This window comes from Narcine bancroftii, chromosome 11 (genome assembly GCF_036971445.1).
Source record: "Narcine bancroftii isolate sNarBan1 chromosome 11, sNarBan1.hap1, whole genome shotgun sequence".
NCBI lineage: Eukaryota > Metazoa > Chordata > Chondrichthyes > Torpediniformes > Narcinidae > Narcine > Narcine bancroftii.
In genome coordinates, this window is record NC_091479.1 from 86,747,954 (window position 1) to 86,768,167 (window position 20,214).

The window sequence follows — 20,214 nt, forward strand, 5'->3', positions numbered from 1 at the left end:
ATTTCTTTGCAGAACAGCACCTTCATCTGACTGAATAGTGTATGATCTTGGTTGGACTTCACAAAGGACATTTCCCTTCTGAGTCCATGTTTGTTTTGTCTTTTAGCCTTACTTGGTCACCAGTGTGGAGTTCCAGTAGGTTTTTTGTTCCTCTCTCAAACTAATACTTTTGCTTTCTGTTATTCTTTGAACTTCCTCACTTTCTCCTCCTCTTTTGTTTCTAGGAGGTTCTCCTGAATGGGTAGGTTTGATCTTAGCCTACGTCCCATAAGGAGTTATCCTGGTGACATATCACACTCGAGGCATTGGCAGTGAGGGTATCAGACCAGATCCCATCATTCATGCACTGGTAAGTTCATTCCATTGTCTTTTGCCTTGTCCATCAGTCTTTTCACTGTACTGATTTTTTTCACTAGACCATTAGTCAGTGGAAAATGAGGACTTGATGTGGTGTGTACAAAGTCCCACTCTTTGGCAAACTGTCAGAACTTTAAATTGCAAAACTGGCGTCCATCGTCTGTGAAGACCTCGCTTGCTGAGCCCTATCTGGAGAATATGGCTTTCATACCTATTATTACAGGATCTGCAGTGTTGTTCAGTTTACAAACCTCTGGATATAGGGAGTAAAAGTCTGTGACTACAAGATAGTCTTCCCTTGACATTCAAATAGGTCAGCACCTAGTTTCTGATAAGATCTGTATGATGCTGGGTGTAGCTTTAGTGGTTTTGCAGGATTGCTTGCTTGATATTTCTGGCATTTTGTACTATTTGACACTTCATTTGTTATATCATTGTTGATTCTTGGCCAGTACATCATCACTTGTGCTCTTACACTTTTCGATTCCAAGATGTCCTCCATGGATCCTTAGACTCTTTGGGATAAGGATTTTGCTTCCTTTGTAGATGATGTCTTCAACCACTGATAGTTCCACCCTCCAGTACTCTGAAGCGTCAGGTGAGGAGTCCTGCTTCATGCTGGGCCATCCATCCAAGATGTTTTTTCTCATTTGTCTCAGTGTTTCATTTTTGTTTGTCTCTGACTTTGACTTCCATTTTTTTTCATCTGATATGGACAGTGCACTTGTGATCATGTCCACGAAGGCATTCACATCTTCATCCATTTTGGTTTTTCTGGGATCTCTCATGTCAACAGCTCGAGACAACGTGTCTGCTGTGTACATTAGCTTACCTGGAGTGTACGCTACATGCAGTGTTTGGCATTGCAGCCTAATCATCATTCTTTGTATTCTAAGTGGACATTCATTTAATGACTTTTGGAGTAATGCAATCAGGGCATATGGTAAGTCTCTACATTGATTGCTTGTCCTGACACAAACTGATGAAATCTTTCACAGGCATATGTGATGCTGAGCAGCTCCTTTTCAATTTGAGCGTAACGTGTCCCCACGTCTGTCATTGAGTGTGATGCTTATGCAATGGGTTGCCAGTCATCATATTTTTGCTGAAGAGCTGCACCGAACCCACTATGTGATGGGTCTGATGCTATCTTTATGGGTCTCATTGGGTCGTAAAACCTCAGAACTGATTCCTTTGTAAGCAGTTTCTTTGGTTCGCTCCATGACTTTTCATGCTCATTATTCCACTCCTATTCAATGTTCTTTTCTGTTAGTCTTCTCAATGGAGCCATCTTTTCTGAGAGATTGGATATGAATTTACCCCTATAGTTGACCATTCCATTAAACCTCTGTAAGTCCTTTTTGCATTGTGGCCTTGGCATGTTCCCAATAGCAGACACCTTTCTGGGATCTGGTCTGATGCCCTCACTGCCAATAATATCTCCTACAAATGTTAGTTCTATCACCCTGAGTTTGTTTTCCTTGTTGCCTCCAGCACTTTCCTTAGTCTCTCATCCTGCTCCATTCTCATAGTTCCCCATACTAAGTCATCCATTGAGGTTTCAACTCCGTCCAGGTGCTCGTAGATCATATGGATCATTTCGTGATACCCTTCAGGAGCTGAGGCAATTCTGAGTGGTAACCTTACGAATCTTTATCTGCCAAATGGACTATTGAACGTGCTCAGTCTTGAACTTGCTTCATCCAATTTTAACTGCCAAAATCCTGATGATGCATCCAACTTGCATTTGCAAACTGTGACATGATTTCTTCATGTGTCATAAGCTTAAATTGTACTCTCTTTATTGTTCTGTTTAGATCTCTTGGATCCAGGCAAATTCTAAGCTATCCATTCTTTTTGTCCATAGCGATAAGTGAACTCACCCACTCCATTGGCTCATCCATCTTCTGAATCATGTTCAGGCTTTCTATCCTGTCCAACTCTCTTTGGTCTCGATCTAATCTTCTTAAAATCAGTCTCTGATATTACATTAGTTTGTGTTCCAATATCCAATTTAACTGACATGTATATGTGATTTACTTTTAATCTCAACATCCAGTCTAATTTTCTTTCTTGTTTTCATCACAATATCTACATAGAATTCCTCTATCTCCCTTTCATCTACTGCACAAAACTTGCATTGTTGCACTACAGCAACAGGCATAATGGTTACTTTTGTTTCACATATAGTATGTTTTACCATTTTCTGGACACTTTTTTTGGTAGGTGTTGTGCACCGCATCGACGACATGACTTTTGATTGTCCATTTCATTTTTGTTCACTGGCCACACCTCTCTTTCCACTTTGGTGTGCTTTTGTTAAAAGGTTTATGTCTGCTCTTGCTCTCTGCATCCATGTTGCAGCTAGTTTCACTGAACAGCTCTTTTGCCTGCATTTTTATTGTCTCTGTAGCCCTACAAGACTATTATCTGGAATACCACACACAAGTCTGTCTTATATCAGTCTGATCAATACTTTCTTCCATTTTCTGTATACACGTGAAAAATCTGGGCCTCTCAAACATCACGTCACGTATAGGGATGCAGTATTTCCAAAACTATTCCATTAATTTTTCCAGTTTCATTTTGTCTCCTTCAGCAGCAAATGTGAAGTTATTATACACTTCCAGTGCTTCAACGCGCATGACATGCAAGGAAACTGATGCTTTCACTTTATCACTTCTCTTGTCAACTCCGACTGCCACGGAATACAATCCAAAATGCAGTTTAAATCTGTTCCAATTTTCAGCCACATTACCTGTCAACTGAAATTTTGCTGATGGGTGTAATCCTTCCATTTTTCACTATGTTAGCTTCTCTTCTCTGATCAGTTGCTGACTTTAGATTTTACCTTTTAAAAGTATTTCCTTTTAATTTCCTTCATCCCACTTCTGACACCTTGTTTCATCTTGTATTCGTATGTGTGAGTTCTTAGACAACACATGGATGAAGGAAAATGTTCTTTACCTTTTTTTGTAAACAGCACATGACACATGCCATGAGACTGCAAGCCTCCAGTACAGGTCTTAGTTACTGTATCTCCTGCTCTATGTTTCAGCCCCCTGCTGGCCGCCAAGTCTAATCAAACAGTAACTATAATTAAGGCCTTGCTAGTGGCAATACAAACATGATTACTATCATTACAGGGAGGAAGAGGGGGACAGTGGGGGAGGGTGGAACAGGAAAGCAGAAACTTGGGGGGTGAGGTAAAGTGAAGGGGAAAAGCAAAAAAAGGGTGGAAATGGGGATCGGGGAGGGAGTGGAACCAGGACCTGGGGGGGGGGGGCGGTGGTGTGGAGAAACAGAGATGGGAAGGGGAAAACAGGGACCAGGGAGAAAGGGGGGGGGGGGGAGAAAAATGGGGACGAGAGAGGGAGGGAAAGATGAATGGGGACCAGGAAGGGGAGGGGGGGAAAACGGACCAGAGTGGGAGGAAGGGGGGGCAGGGACTGGGAGGGTGGAAGAGATAAGCCATACTCCAGCAGCCCAACACCAACCCAATATGGCAAGAGCGAGGGGAGTGAGTGAGCGAGCAAGGGCACTTGCACCCCACCCCCACCCCATCCCTTGGGAAGCTGCTCACCGGACAGCGCCTTGATCACCCTGATTGCCACGTGCAGTTGGGGCAGTCCACAAATGCTGCCTGAACCGAGGAGTGGAGCACCCATGTGTCCCTGTCCGAAGGGCAATTTCAAACCAGAGTCAGTCTCCGGGAGTGTAGCAAGGGTATAGGGCATGGAGAGGGAGGGAGTTGCCTGGCCCCAACAACACTAAACTGCTACACTCATGCCTCAAAGTCCAAAGCTGGACTCTCCGACCTAATACCAGATGTCTGGCCACTCTTTTGAGGCCTGCACTAGTTCACCTAATGGTAGCGCTGGCCCTGATCGTGACCCATTCTTAATACTCTGATGTTGCATCATACCGGCAAATCCTGCAGTGCTCCTGTGTGGAAACCCAGTTAATTTTGGTATTATACTCATAGCAATAGTTACTGTCAAAACTAATCCTTCTTGTTGCTAATTTTACAACAAATTATTTACCATGATCACTGTTGGACTATCAAACTGCCTTTCCTTCCCTTCACTTTAAAGTGCACAGATCTTCTGGTATTGTCTCCTCCTGGTGGCCCAATGAAGAACTGGTAAAACAGTCATTCATTTGAGCAAGCAAGCATGATCAGACATTTATTTACTTGTGCGTGGCAATTTGCAGAAAACTTCCCTGAGCAACTGGAGTAATTTTCATTTCTGCATTAAAACCCTTAGCAGCATCTTTTGCTCCCTCATGGATGCTTTAATTAGTCCAATGAAAGAGATTGCTTGTTTTACTAAACAGTGCTCCATTCAAATTTTGCAAAAATGTATTTAATTTAATTTATACATACAGCACAGTCACTGGCCCTTACGGCCCATGAGCTCGTGCCACCCAAATACATACAAGAAATCCCCGTTTCTAAGGGTGAGAGGAAACTGGCACACCCTGAAGAAACCCACACAGATACGGAGAACGTACAAACGCCTTACAGAGAGCACTGGATTTGATCTAGGGTTGTGGTGCTGTAATAATCTGGTGCTAACCACTACCCTCATTGTTGAGAGATGAAAAGGTGGCTGGTGGCATATTTTTCACCTGAAGTAACACATGCCTTTGGAACTATCCAGTGATCCACTGTCTCAAGGATATCAGTGCAAATACAATGAAGAAAACACGGTTACAAAGAAAGGTGACTGCACGATCCAAGGTCTTTAGTTATTTAGTTGGGTTCTACAACAAGATAGTAATAAGAGGGGACATTCCAAGTGAACCAGTCACCATCATATGGTTTCCTCACAAGACGGGCTTTTGACTCTGAGAGGATATGAATGTACAATTATTTTCAAAGCTAGAACATTCCATGAAAATGTAGATGGATATGCATGAACTTGCATGGGAAATTGAAATTCAGAAGTTGTCAGAATGTTTCGAGCCCAGAATAGCATTGCAAAAAAACAGACTTGTGTTCACAGTGCTTTATCTGTGCCAATAAAATCATAAAGAAAATCAGACATTGTTAGAAACAGTCAGCTGATTCCCGGTTGTCACCTGCAAGATGACAATTTGCAAAAGCAAATTGACATTCTTCAGATGGTGCACATTGAGATGGTGTCTGAGACAAATGCATTTTTGTTTCCAGCAAATAGAAGTCCAAAAGTCAGAACTAGTTTTAAAAAAATGAATATGGGAGATTTTTAGTTAAAATGACCAGTTTTACGATCATGGAAGACACATACAGAACTTGACTCTTTTCATGTTTGTTTTAAACCAAATTCATTGCTGTCAATAAGAAAAAAAAAACCATTTATTTCATAGCTTGTATTTTCCTGGTTTTTCAACTCTTCAACTACATTTTACCTCCTAAAAGATATTCATCTGAGGCAAACTTCTAAACCAGAATTACTCTTTGTAGCAGGTGCCTGCATAAATACCTCCTTTCTTCAACTCTTCAGTTTATTGCCAATGTTTTAATCCTATTACTGCTAATTGAGTGGTCTGAAGTCCTTTCAGACATGCTAAGTAAAATTTAAGTCATAATTAGAATCAAAGGGAAATACAGAATCTTGTTAATACCAGTACTTAGCTCTCGTCACTTTATTAACTCCTCTTAGTTAAAAGAAAGATTATCCCCTTAGATTTTCAATGGAAAAATCTTGTTGGACAAAGCAACATAAATCTTAATTTTTTTTTTGGAAGTTCATATTTCGATTTGTACCACTGAAATAGAAGTAATGAGTATATACTTGCAGTGAGCTATGTCAACAATGAATCAGAATGTATGAGAGCAGGTCTGAGCCAACAACCAATCAAAGTCGATGAATGGTGGTGTAAATTAGAAGGGACTCTAAATTTTCATCAGTTATAAATCTAACAGAGACTTTCAGCGTAATTGTGTTGTCCCACTTCAGTCTCTGCAAAATTAAAATTGCTCTCTTTCATGCACATAGTAAAAATCGGCAGAACAGGTGGAGAGCTATCTCCAAGAGATTGTCTCTTATGGTTTTGCTTCATGTCAGTTGCAGTATAATCTGTTCTGAAGTGAAAATTTATATCAGATTAGTGAGGCAGTTTGCCTGGCAAGTGAAGAGCCTCCAGTATGTTTTTAATCTGGTGGGTGGTTTCACTCTTATTTTTATATAAAAAGGGAAAAATAACACATTCAATATAGTCTAGTAGTGCAAGATGTCCCCAGAGTCAGGTAGGACTAAAGAGAAAATCTTACGATTCTCTGCTTTAAAATATAACAAGGAAAGGAAAATTAGCACAGCAGTTTCCAGGCTTCACCATGTACAGGTAGCAAGTGAGTCCTGTAATGCAGGGAACATTGCTTACTGTAAAATGGGCTGAATCAACAGAAGTGAACGACAGAGAAGGGAACGATGACTGAGTGCAATGTTACACTGGTGAACTGGTCTAAAAATGCCACTGGAGTGCCAGAAAACTTTACATCTGGACTTGCTGAAGTACCAAACCTAGGTTAAAACATTATCACGAGTAGCTGATGCAGGCACTAAAGTTACTGGATGCATACGGTCATCTCAAAGTCCTTTGTGAAACACAGAAACTGCAGCTGGTAAAATATTGAGCAAATAATGAGATGCTGGAAGAACTCGGCAGATCAGGCACTTTCGAGGGATGTAATACTTCAATCGCAGCGTCAACAGACTTGAGTTTTACTCCAATTTGCATGACCTGCTGAGTTCCTGCAGCATTTCATTGTTTTCTCAAAGTACCGAATGTTTGACTTGACTACAATATTCCTGAATATTAAAATCATTAACATGGCTTTGATATCTCACTGCTTTGACCTTCCCCTACCCTCCACACCCAGGCCCAAAGGCAAAAAAAATCATTTTCTGCTCTAAGGTTTAGACGTGCCATCCCTCTGCAGAACCAACCAAGAATTCTGGTACCTTAGCATTTCAGCCATTTTTTTCTGTCTGCTCCCACTCAAACCAACAAACCAAATGCAGAGATTTCCAACCGTTTCATTAATTGGGGCAAAGCAAAGCACTAAGAAAAGATGAAGACATGGCAATTGCAACTCTTAAGCTCAAGTACATGGAATTCAATGAGAAAAATTTAGAACCTATTGAGAAAGAGTTCTGCTCATGTTCTCTCCCTTGTGGGCACACCCAAAACATGAAGAGAAGGAAGTTGAAGACTGTGTTCCCACGCCCAAGCATTCATTCAGCTCTCTTATAACCAATAATAAATGTTAAATCTTTTTTGTTGTGATAGTAATTACATTCAGCAGGGGACTCTGAAATAACTCTCAAAGGAGCCATGCTGGAATTTGTATTCTGGACAACTATTTTACAGGTAAAAATTACGTGCTATGACTACTAGTTCATGCAAGCTTCCTATAAAGGTAAATTATGATCTCTGCTTCACAGCAAAATTTCTGAGAAATACCTCAGTGATTCACCTGATTAGTTGGTATCTATTAAGTGTAAAATTGGTAGAATCTCTTAAAACAAATGTGAAAATAAATTCCACCAATCTATGAAATTATATTAGTTTTCATTATTCAAGAAAATTCTGGGAAATAATTTTGAACAAGATTCTTTCAAAAACAGATTCATTTTCCATGATTTTTGAACATTTTTTCTATCTGATCTGTGAATTTTTGATAAAATATTATTTCAGGATATCGTATTTATTTGGGTGGTTTTATTAAAATAACATATCAACAGCAGGAATACATTATCAGTCATTAATAACTTATTGATCACCAGGCCTCCTTGACAAGCACAAAAGTAGAGAAAGTTTAACTTTTACACAAAGTGATTCAGCCACTTTCCCCACACATTCTCTTTTCCATTCCATGCCTCTCATCAACTTTGCCTCCATCCCACAATAGAAAGTGACCTGGTAGCAACAGACATATACCATTGGACATCTGGAGGAACAAATGGTCATTTGGCTTGTAAATGTTTATTGACAAAACCCAGCCACTGCAATCCAGCAGGATCCCGCCCAATTAAATGATCAAGGTTTTAAGACATCCTCAGATGTTCTGGATGACTACCTTAAATCTTCCGCAGTATTGGGTAGAGTAGCTAAGTTATGAGATGAGGTCTGGATGACTGAACAAGAACCATGAGTTGGAATCTTATCAAAGCAGCTGGGGAATTTAAATTCAAGTGATTAAATAAAATCTGGAGTTTGACAAAAATAGATCTAGCCTAAATAACAGTCACTGTTAAACTAACAAAATTGTTATAAAATCTGAAAGTCTGTAGACACCGTAATTATAGTGAGAACACAGAAAAGCTAGAGGAACTCAGCATCCATTATCAACATTTCGAGCCTGAGCACTTCCTCAGTTCTTCAAATCATACTTAATCTGGCCAAAATGTGATTCAAATTTGACTCTTAACTGCTTCCTTAGTTAAGCAGCAATTAGAGGTTGGTGATAAATGCCAATCATTGCCAATGGCATCCATATCTCGTGAATGGATAAAAATACTTCCTTATGACCATTCATTAATGCTAAAGTGATCCCTTGATTTTTCATTAATTTCAAATATTAATCTTACTGATTTGTTATGATAAAATTAACAAAGATGAATGAATTCATGGTTAATTGGGATGTTTGTCACACATGCCCTTTGTTTAAAATTCCCTATTGCTAAGTTTATTCGAAAAGTCTACTTGAATTGTTACTTTGTAGTATTCTTTCAGTTGTTAGCATTAGCATGCTTCAACAAGGACATTTTGATTGACTGGGTCATTGTTAATAGACAACCTTCGCTGTAATCAAAGTTTTACTTTGGTTTCATTAAAAAAAATTTTTTAAATAAATTCATAGAAACACAACTAAATTGGTCAAAATTCACATTTACCCAAAACAAAATGTTCAGAATTGTCATGGTACCTTACTCATCTTTTAGAGAAAGAAGGATAAATTCTGAATTTGCAGTAAATCAAGTTAAAATATAAGAGTGGGCCAAACTTGGAAATCTTCTAATGACACTAAAAGATTAATCATTCAAACCTCGATTCCTGCAAAACTCAATGATGTCCAGATGAAGAAAACAGTGTGATTTATTATTTGATGATGACTAAGTAATGGTAAGGCACAGGTAATTGTTCAGTGATCCCCAAACCAATGTCCTTTTAATATTCTGACATGAGGGAATGCTACAAGTCCAGGTAATCCGCTCTGCACAATGAAAATGGTCAAATTATGCCATTCGTCATGCCACTATTTCAGAGTGGCAATCTTCTTCAGCATGATGCTGAACCAAGCCATGAAAGACCCCAACAATGAGAACGCTGTTTACATCCGGTACCGCACGGATGGCAGTCTCTTCAATCTGAGGCGCCTGCAAGCTCACACCAAGACACAAGAGAAACTTGTCCGTGAACTACTCTTTGCAGATGATGCCGCTTTAGTTGCCCATTCAGAGCCAGCTCTTCAGCGCTTGACGTCCTGCTTTGCGGAAACTGCCAAAATGTTTGGCCTGGAAGTCAGCCTGAAGAAAACTGAGGTCCTCCATCAGCCAGCTCCCCACCATGACTACCAGCCCCCCCACATCTCCATCGGGCACACAAAACTCAAAATGGTCAACCAGTTTACCTATCTTGGCTGCACCATTTCATCAGATGCAAGGATCGACAATGAGATAGACAACAGACTCGCCAAGGCAAATAGCACCTTTGGAAGACTACACAAAAGAGTCTGGAAAAACAACCAACTGAAAAACCTCACAAAGATAAGCGTATACAGAGCCGTTGTCATACCCACACTCCTGTTCGGCTCCGAATCATGGGTCATCTACCGGCACCACCTACGGCTCCTAGAACGCTTCCACCAGCGTTGTCTCCGCTCCATCCTCAACATCCATTGGAGCGCTTACACCCCTAACGTTGAAGTACTCGAGATGGCAGAGGTCGACAGCATCGAGTCCACGCTGCTGAAGATCCAGCTGCGCTGGATGGGTCACATCTCCAGAATGGAGGACCATCGCCTTCCCAAGATCCTGTTATATGGCGAGCTCTCCACTGGCCACCGTGACAGAGGTGCACCAAAGAAAAGGTACAAGGACTGCCTAAAGAAATCTCTTGGTGCCTGCCACATTGACCACCGCCAGTGGGCTGATAACGCCTCAAACCGTGCATCTTGGCGCCTCACAGTTTGGCGGGCAGCAGCCTCCTTTGAAGAAGACCGCAGAGCCCACCTCACTGACAAAAGGCAAAGGAGGAAAAACCCAACACCCAACCAACCAATTTTCCCTTGCAACCGCTGCAATCGTGTCTGCCTGTCCCGCATCGGACTTGTCAGCCACAAACGAGCCTGCAGCTGACGTGGACTTTTTACCCCCTCCATAAATCTTCGTCCGCGAAGCCAAGCCAAAGAAGATTTCAGAGTACATCCTGCTATACTTTAACCTTTTTGGTGCCTTTTCACATTTTTGAGAGGTTTTTCATTGATTTTATATTGGCATGTCTTCAACAATTAATTACTGAGTATAGATTCCAGTTTGCCTATCATAATAACAGGTCTACTGCGGATGCCATCTCACTAGCTCTATGCAAATCCCTGGAACACCTAGATATCAAAGGTGCATACATCAGAATACATCGAATACAGTTTGCCATTTAACACCAACATCCCCTTAAAACTGATCAGCAAAATTCCAAGACCTGGGAGTTAATACCCCACTGCATAATTCAATCATGGTTTCCTCACCTCTAAACCCAATCAGTAAAGATTGGTTAGAACTTCTCCTCCACAATCTCCATCAGTACTGAAATACCACAGGCCTGTGTTCTTAGCCCCCTGCTTTACTCACTTTACACCTATGACTATATGGCTTGGAACGACAATAACACCATCTACTAATTTGCCTATTATACCATGGTAGTGGGTTGTACAAAGGAAGGGGATGAGTTAACATACAGGATGGAGGTTGAAAACCTGGGTGAATGGTGCCCCCACAACAACCTTGCACTCGGTGTCACCAAAACTAAGGATCTGATTGTTGACTTCAGGAAAGGAAAGCCAGATCTATACAATCCAGTGATCATTAGGGGATCAGAAATGGAGATGGTAAGCAAATTTAAGTTCTTGGGAGTTACTATCTTGAAGGATCTTTCCTGGACCCAACACATTAATGGGATTATGAAGAAAGCACATCAGCGCCTCTACTTCCTTAGGAGTTTGCGGAGGTTTGGGGTGACACCAGAAACCCAGGCAAATTTCTACAGAGGTGTGGAGGAAAGTGTGCTGACCGCTGCATCACAGTTTGCTATGGGAACTCCAATACCCCTGAGCATAAAGCCCTCCAAAAGGTAGTGAACACAGCTTAGGACATCACAGGCAAAACCTTCCCCACTATTGAGTGCATCTACAGGAAACGCTGCCAGCAGAGGGCACCAGCGATCATCAAAGACACACCACCCGGCGCACATTCCGTTCTCACTGCTGCCATCAGGAACGAGGTCTAGGTGCCACAAGACTCACACTACCAGGTTCAGAAACAGATGCTACCCCTCCACCATCAGACTCCTCGACAACAAACTCAATCAGAGACTCATTTAAGGACCCTTATTTGTGCACTTTGATTTTTTTTTGTTCCCTCTGTATTGCACAGTTTGTTTACATTCGCTATCATTTTGCAGTTCTTTTATTGTTTACACATTTACGCTGTGTACAGTTTCTTTTGCACAACCAATTAGTGGTAATTCTGCCGCGCCTGCAGGAAAAGGGTATCTCAAGGTTGTATGTGATGTCATGTACGTACTCTGACAATAAATCTGAAATCGGAGTTAAAAAATATTTCTTGCAACTGTTTAGAAGGTAAAACAGTCTCTGAAATTACTTTTGGTCTCACGTCCAGGCTATTGGATTTAATGCACTGAAGGAGTTTGTTTGAAAAACTGGTAAAGTGGGTAGACACCTCAGATGAAAATGGAAAAGAAGGAATGTCAAGTAATGCATTTTAGTCCAAGAAAGAGCAAAGACAAAGTACAACCCAAAGGGCTTGCAGGAATGGATAATATGGGAATCTATGTACAAAATATTTGATGACAGCAGAATAATTTGGAAAGGTGTTGAAGCAGTTGGTATCCATTTCTTTATTAGAGAAATTAACATTATTATAAAAAGTATTCTTGTAAATTTTGTTCTCTGTCAAAGTCATATTATTACTATCATTTGGAATTGATACGAGTTGAGTCATAATTATTTCTAAAGTTAAAAGTGCATGTTCTGAAAAAAAACTCTATATTAGTTTTGTGAAATGCCTCTACCTGTAAAAGTTCTTACCAAAGGCTGGGTGCACTCAGTGGCAGTTAGTTCTACAACTGTTACCAGCAAGATACTAACGTTAATGATCAAATGGAAAATAACTAACCATTCTGGAAAGCTGAATATAATTAAACATGGTCAATATGGTTTAATGAGCGACACATCGTGTTGGACAAATTTGCTGGACTTTGTCAAACCTAATTCGGTCTCTGTGACCCAGAGTCTCTGGAACTTTAATGGGAAGGAAGAGCCTAAATGGCTGTTCATGTGGTTACTGGAACCTGCAGCAGACGTGGACATACCCCTCCATAAATCTTTGTCCGCGAAGCCAAGCCAAAGAAAGAAGAAGAAAGAAAGGAACGAGGACAGGCTATGAAGACTGCTTTTCCTGATGGCACAGAGTGATCATTTATTCTGGATTCCCATCACCTACTGATGTCCAAGTTGCTCACAGTATGGCAAGATGCCACTGTGAATGAATTTGATTTTCCTATTATGTTAAAATGCGAGAAAATAGTTTGATCATTGCCATGAATAATCTTGTTACTTTGATGTTACCATGTGGTTTTCTGTGGACTTTCAGATCCAGCAAAGAGCTATGATTTTTGCACACAAAATTAAAGTTTTCACTGTTCCAGAGCAAGATTATAAATAATATGATTCAAGATTTATTTATGTAATAATACAGAAAATGTAATGTTACATGAAATTTCCTTTTTCCTGCCATAAGGCAAAGATTCACCTTACTGTAAGAGAGAAAGAGAGTCCCTGAGTGTCCGCAAATTTGTATCCAGCACACCCACAGCCTCTGCAACCACACAGGCCCCTGTTCAATCCGAGCCCCAGATCCAAAACTATGACACGATCAGGAAACTTTTGGCCCCAAGGCCCTTCAATAGCCCCTCTTCACCTCAACACAGTAATGCTCGAAAACCTTTTGCTTCAATCCAGCCCACAGCTCCCTAGTTTGTCTATTTGCTCAAGCACCTTTTCAGTAAGTATTCTTTCACTTACTTTCAGGATCTCTGTGTTCAGGTGTTTAAATATATGACAAATGGGAGCCATAACATTTGTATCAACAGCAAACATCTTCAGATACTAGGGATCCTGCTGAAAAATTATCAACTTGAAATTTGTTTCTCCCTGAACCAACTCTGCCTGTCTTATGGAGTATTTCCAGTGTTTCGTGTTTTTATTTCATAATGGTACATGTCACTAAAATAGAATAATGTAGATGAACAGAGGTGTGAGTAAAAATGTACTCCTATAAATAATTCTCCAGAATATGGTATTTGAATAAATCCCCTGATACAAATGAATATCTCTCAGCATCAGACACATTCAGGACTGATAACTTTAAACATAGTCTAAAAAATTTATTCAACAGACTAAGTTCATAAATGAGCCACAGAAATAAAATGAATCAACTGTTAGAATTAAGTCCTTTGAAATGTTAATAAAATCTCTTGTAGATTGTAAACAAGCTTGTCCATCTATTTAACACTGATATCAATAACTTCCTTCGTAATTAGAAAAGTGTAACCAGGACAAATTAAAACACAAATAACTATTCAAAATTGAAACATCAGGAACTAAATTGCACACTGACAGAAGTTTTTTTTTCCTAATAGTTGTTAATTACCTTAAGAATATGTTTTGGTATTTGAGTTGATTTCCAGGTCTCCTTTGGGAAATGCTGGAATGCATGTGTTCTGGACAATACTGGAAGGTACTGCTGAATGGATTGGGGAGTGGTCCATCTCTCCTGGCATTCTGGCATCCAATATTCAATTTGAGAATGCATTCTGATTTTTATCCGGTTGAAGCTTTGTAACTAGAATAAAACGTAAAGAGAATTTTAATCAAAAGTTAGGGTTGTCTGCAAATTAAAGTTCAATACAAATGAGCACATTTCTTAAAGCACAGCTCTCAAGGTTCCAGCACCAGTCCCCCATAAGGGCAATTTCTCCTGCGATTATATCTTACCATCTCTTTGTTTAGAACATTCTCTTTTTTTTGAAAATTTTATTTTATAGTTTTCCATATATGTAAATATAAAGTATAATAATCAAATATTAATACAAAATCTATTGCCCGATGATATAAACCCCAAACCCCCAATCCCCTCCCCCTGAACAAACACCAAGAGAAAAACAATGAAAAATAAATTAAATGACATAGAAAAAGAAAGAAAAATAAGAAAACAAGAATCAGAGCATGGTTGTCAGAACGTCCCCTTCACCACATGGCATTAGTCCTTTATATCTTTTAATACATCCAAGGAGGTTGACGAGGTTCAAAGGTTAAGGAAAAGGCCTAGAAGTTAATTCCCTCAATTTGTAAGTATGAGCACCAAATTTTCATAAGTACATCATACTTATTTCTCAAATTATAAGTAATCTTCTCCAAAGGAATGCAGCTATGCATCTCTGCATTCCCACGCTCCATACCCAGGTGGGTGTCTGATTTCCATGTTACTGCTGTACATTTTCTTGCTACTGCCAAGGCAATATTTAGAAATTATTTTTGATATATAGATAATCTACATTTAGGTCTTATCCCTTCAATATTACTCAATAAAAATAACACTGGAGTTTGTGGAACTTTAATTCCTATAACACAATCTAAATAAATTGCCAAGTTTGACCAAAAAGTTCTCATTTTGGGGCAAGACCAAATGGAATGTAATAAACTGCCTACCTCCTAGAACAGTGATCTCTTGAACCAATTTCATTTCCATCACAAATCAGGATTGTTTCTTCATGAACTCTCCCTCCTCCCTCAGTACAATGGTCAAGAATTGTCCCCTCACCCAATGAATGATCATCAATCTTTTCTTTCATGCTCCCTCATGGATTCTTGCCTCCAACTCAATCTGATCCCAAGCACCAGGACCATTCCAATGAAATCTCATAGTTAAATTTAGCAGGATCTCCTTGCTAATATTTCTTGAATTCTAGGTCGCTAACAATCAGTCTTTCCCCCCACAATATCAGGTCCAGTTTTATCATCATTTTACCTGCCATCAGGTTGGGCACAAGCAATTGCAAAGTGATTATTTTAAGGACACTAAAGTTTTATGCCACCTTTTCAAAAAAATTGAAACTGAAAACTGAAGTGCAAAAGATTTGCCAATTAAGTATAAAATTATTTCATTTTTTTCCAAAAATTTCCTTTTCTTATCTGAATTTTGATATTTGTTTTAAAATAGTGCAATTATAACCATGTTAGATCAAAATATGGCTGTGAGATAGATCGATCCAAGATGAGTTTTTATCATAAGTAAGGAATGTCTAATAAATGCATGAATATGTCCCTTTAAAATCATTTGATCCCATGTTCATATATTCATTAGGTTACACCAGTGATTCTCAACCTTTTTCTTTCCACTCACATACCACTTTAAGTATTCCCTATGCCATAGGTGCTCCGTGATTTGTAAGGGATTGCTGAAGGTGGGATGTGGGTGGAAAGAAAAAGTTTGAAAACCACTGTTTTAATCATACCTCATTGACTCGTTATGTGCACGGTTTCAGAACTCCAAAGGAAATGGACTAATGGCAACTTTTCTCAAGCATAATATTTCAATAACAATTGGATCTAGAGCAGTGATTCTCAATCTTCCCTTTCCACTCACAGACCACATTAAGCAATCCCTTACTAATCACAGAGGGCTTATAGCACAGGGATAACTTAGTGGTATGTGAGTGGAAAGAAAAAGGTTGAGAACCACTGGGTTATACAGTGTATGAGAAAGCAGAATCAAAAGAATATTCTCCATTCCTTAGGAGGAAGAAGCTCAAATGTTAACTACCTGATTTTTGTCTGAAGAATTGGAGGTGCATCTCTTATCAATGTTCAAGCATTCCCGGACATATCATTCAACAGCCAGTGTCATTCAAGGAAGGCATAAGCTGGAAAAGGGACCTGGAGGTGAAATATTATGGGACCAGGGAGAGAAAAATGGAGGGAGAAACCATCTTTTTATATAAAGGGACTATCTTAAAGGATAAAGGATTTCAATTTGAAATGGTAACTGACCATCTCTCTCCCCATGGATGCTGCCTAACTTGCTCAGTTCCACCAGCAATTCTTTGTGCATTCAGTTTTATTCAATGAATCTGATTCCTTAGCCAATTAGAGCACCCCAGTGCGAAATTCAGATAAAAACAAAGTGAGCTTGCATTGGGCAAGCTCTGTTGAACTGTATCCTTAAAGGCACACTCAAACTGCTCAAAATGACTTTCTCTAAACTAATTTGAGCAGATTAAATAAAAAAAATCTGTTAGTTCCACAAAACACCACTTGTTACTGTTGCCCTGGTTCAAACTTGTGTTCTGTCCCCATCGCCATGAGAGCTGATCAGGTGACCAGTTAATATCCTCAACCCGTTGCATTTGGTTCACATGATGTCCAAACAGGCTCTGCCTCATATTAACTAGATAGGGGAGCAGATGCTCCATTTGAAATCAAGAAAAAATGTCTCGCCAGGTTATTGCACCTGCTGAACCTCTGACAGTCTCAACATTTTCATCAAAAACCACAAAAAAACTTCACTGCAATCAATGGCTTGATGATAAACATTTTAGTTGCTTCTCAAAAGTGATTTGCAAATGTATTTGGCCTCTTCTTTGAGGGGCAAGATCATTTTAAATTTAAAATATTCTCAAAAGTCTATGAGACTGACTCTTTCAATTTGTAGTTTAGGTGGAGAACCCATTGTCCTTCCTCACTTTTTACCCAGCATACACCATCAGGTAGTCACCCCAGTAATAGATGAAGAAAATCAGCATGAAAATAACTTACTTTTGGGTGACAGAAGCCCTTTGTGCCAATTGGCATGGTGCAAATAAGCACAATCCTGCTGTGTGGCAGAATGGTACCCTCTGCTGTTAAACTGCATGACAGGAAATCTGCACCCTTCCTGAGGGACTCTGCAGAATGATGTCACACTTCTGTGACCTTCTCTGCTCATTAAAACATTCCCAAAGACAGCTCTCTGCATGGGGCTACATGGCTTCAACAAGCATGAACTAATTTGCAGCCCATATTTTGGTCACACAGTGGTGAAAATTCTTCAGCGACAGAGAAATCTTTCAGCAGCTCCGCGGGCCCAAGAGCCCCGTTAAACTCTACACACCTACTGATTTGCTCTTTTCAACACTAATTGTTTCATTTCTTCCGTTCCTTACAAACTTAACAGCCAGATCTTCATTATTTATCAAATTCAATTTGTTGCATCCAGCGGCTATTGAAGACTTCACTGTGTAGCTGCAGGAGTCGAGACTTGTTTGAAAAAAATAAGCTGAAATGAAGACAGAAAACTGAAAGAATCAGCATTTAGGCTTGCATCTGACAAAGCTCGGCCCCTGCTTCGATAAAAGTTCATGTAGGGTGGCCATTTCAAAATTTCCAAAAGGGAGGACATAATATTTCTAATATATAGAGTTTCAAAAAAAATTAAACAGCATAATTTTATAAAATTTAAAGAGTATTGCAAAAACAACAAATGCTAACATTTGAACATGTCCTTTTGGAGTGGCCATCCTGGTACGGTTCCCCCCCCCCCCCCCTCAACATGAGAGATGAAGAGGAGATGTGTAGATAAATTCATTTCTCAAACATTTTTCATATATAAATTTAACTTGCCTCTCCAACCTGGACAATGAATTGCAAGTGTCAATTGCTCAGTGAGTCCTGTTTCCAATTTCCAAAAATTCCAAAAAATTTTCATGACATCATTAATAAGGCTGTTTTGGGGCTTGAATAGAATTTATTCAAACAAAACGCAAAACCTTTTCACCTTGTTCTTCCAGGTATTTCATTCATTTCTATTTGGGTTGGCACCAACCCAATTTCCACCAGATGCAGCAGAAAGCCTTGCTAATTGGGGCCTGCAGACTTAAAAAGAGCATTGGGATAGAGGTAATTATTATTTTCTTTGAAGAGGTGAAGATGTCCCTCTGGACACAACGAATGGTGATTCAGTATGGAAACACCCAGCATTATTCAGAGGAGAAAAAAAGTCAAATGAAAGCAGCATCATTCAATATAATTATGACTTCAGCTCCCCTCAGCCCTTATTTCTTGGACCTTTGGAAAATGTACTTCTTTCTTTGGCTTGGCTTCGCGGACGAAGATTTATGGAGGGGGTAAATGTCCACGTCAGCTGCAGGCTCGTTTGTGGCTGAAATGTCCGATGCGGGACAGGCAGACACGGTTGCAGCGGTTGCAGGGGAAAATTGGTTGGTTGGGGTTGGGTGTTGGGTTTTTCCTCCTTTGTCTTTTGTCAGTGGGGTGGGCTCTGCGGTCTTTTTCAAAGGAGGTTGCTGCCCGCCAAACTGTGAGGCACCAAGATGCACGGTTTGAGGCGATATCAGCCCACTGACGGTGGTCAATGTGGCAGGCACCAAGAGATTTCTTTAGGCAGTCCTTGTACCTTTTCTTTGGTGCACCTCTGTCACGGTGGCCAGTGGAGAGCTCGCCATATAATACGATCTTGGGAAGGCGATGGTCCTCCATTCTGGAGATGTGACCCACCCAGCGCAGCTGGATCTTCAGCAGCGTGGACTCGATGCTGTCGGTCTCTGCCATCTCGAGTACTTCGACGTTAGGGATGAAGTCGCTCCAATGAATGTTGAGGATGGAGCGGAGACAACGCTGGTGGAAGCGTTCTAGGAGCCGTAGGTGGTGCCGGTAGAGGACCCATGATTCGGAGCCGAACAGGAGCGTGGGTATGACAACGGCTCTGTATACGCTTATCTTTGTGAGGTTTTTCAGTTGGTTGTTTTTCCAGACTCTTTTGTGTCGTCTTCCAAAGGCGCTATTTGCCTTGGCGAGTCTGTTGTCTATCTCGTTGTCGATCCTTGCATCGGATGAAATGGTGCAGCCGAGATAGGTAAACTGGTTGACCGTTTTGAGTTCTGTGTGCCCGATGGAGATGTGGGGTGGGGGGGGGGGGGGCTGGTAGTCATGGTGAGGACCTCAGGCTGACTTCCAGGCCAAACATTTTGGCAGTTTCTTACATTCTCTTTAAATACCTTCAATAATCTTGGTCCCTCAATTCTCTGGATCAAGAATTCTAAAGATTCGACAACCTCAGTGAGAAATTCCTGTACACATGGCCTCCATCTAATCGTGTAACAATATTAAATTAGGCACTAGAAGAAAGTATCAACTACATGGTTGGTAGCAAGGTTGGTGTAGCAGTTAATGCAATGTATTTACACTGGCAGCGATTGGGACTGGGATTCGAATCCCGCATTGTCTGTACATTCTCCTCGTGTCTGCATTGGCTCCCCGTTCAACACGTAATGGGGGTTAGGTTAATTAGGTGTATAATTGGGTGGCCTGTAACCGTGCTGTGTGTCTAAAAAAAAAGCTCAGATCATTAGCATGTAATTGCATAATAGAAGAGATTTGCTAAGAAATTTGTTTTTACTGAGGTTCTGCTTTTTGATGCATCCTTGAACAAACAAGAGATGGAGAAGAGATGAGATGTTGTTATCATGTTTAAATTCTGCTTTGCTCAACCACACAGGTAAACCAATAAACAAGCAATT

The 20,214-nt window shown here is 40.3% G+C and overlaps 2 protein-coding genes across 3 annotated transcripts in view; one reads left to right on the forward strand and one right to left on the reverse strand.

Annotated features, from left to right (window-relative positions):
• Positions 1 to 14,480, reverse strand: part of tfec (transcription factor EC) — a 103,354-nt gene extending 88,874 nt beyond the window's left edge. For both annotated transcript variants that reach the window (XM_069903865.1, XM_069903864.1), the window contains exon 1: positions 14,295 to 14,480. In XM_069903865.1, coding sequence (XP_069759966.1) covers positions 14,295 to 14,456 — 162 coding nt within the window. In that variant the 5' untranslated portion in view covers positions 14,457 to 14,480. The remainder of the gene's footprint in view (positions 1 to 14,294) is intronic.
• Positions 325 to 20,214, forward strand: part of tes (testis derived transcript (3 LIM domains)) — a 97,505-nt gene continuing 77,615 nt past the window's right edge. The window contains exon 1 of the mRNA XM_069903863.1: positions 325 to 349. The gene's annotated coding sequence lies outside the window, so the exon portion shown is untranslated. The remainder of the gene's footprint in view (positions 350 to 20,214) is intronic.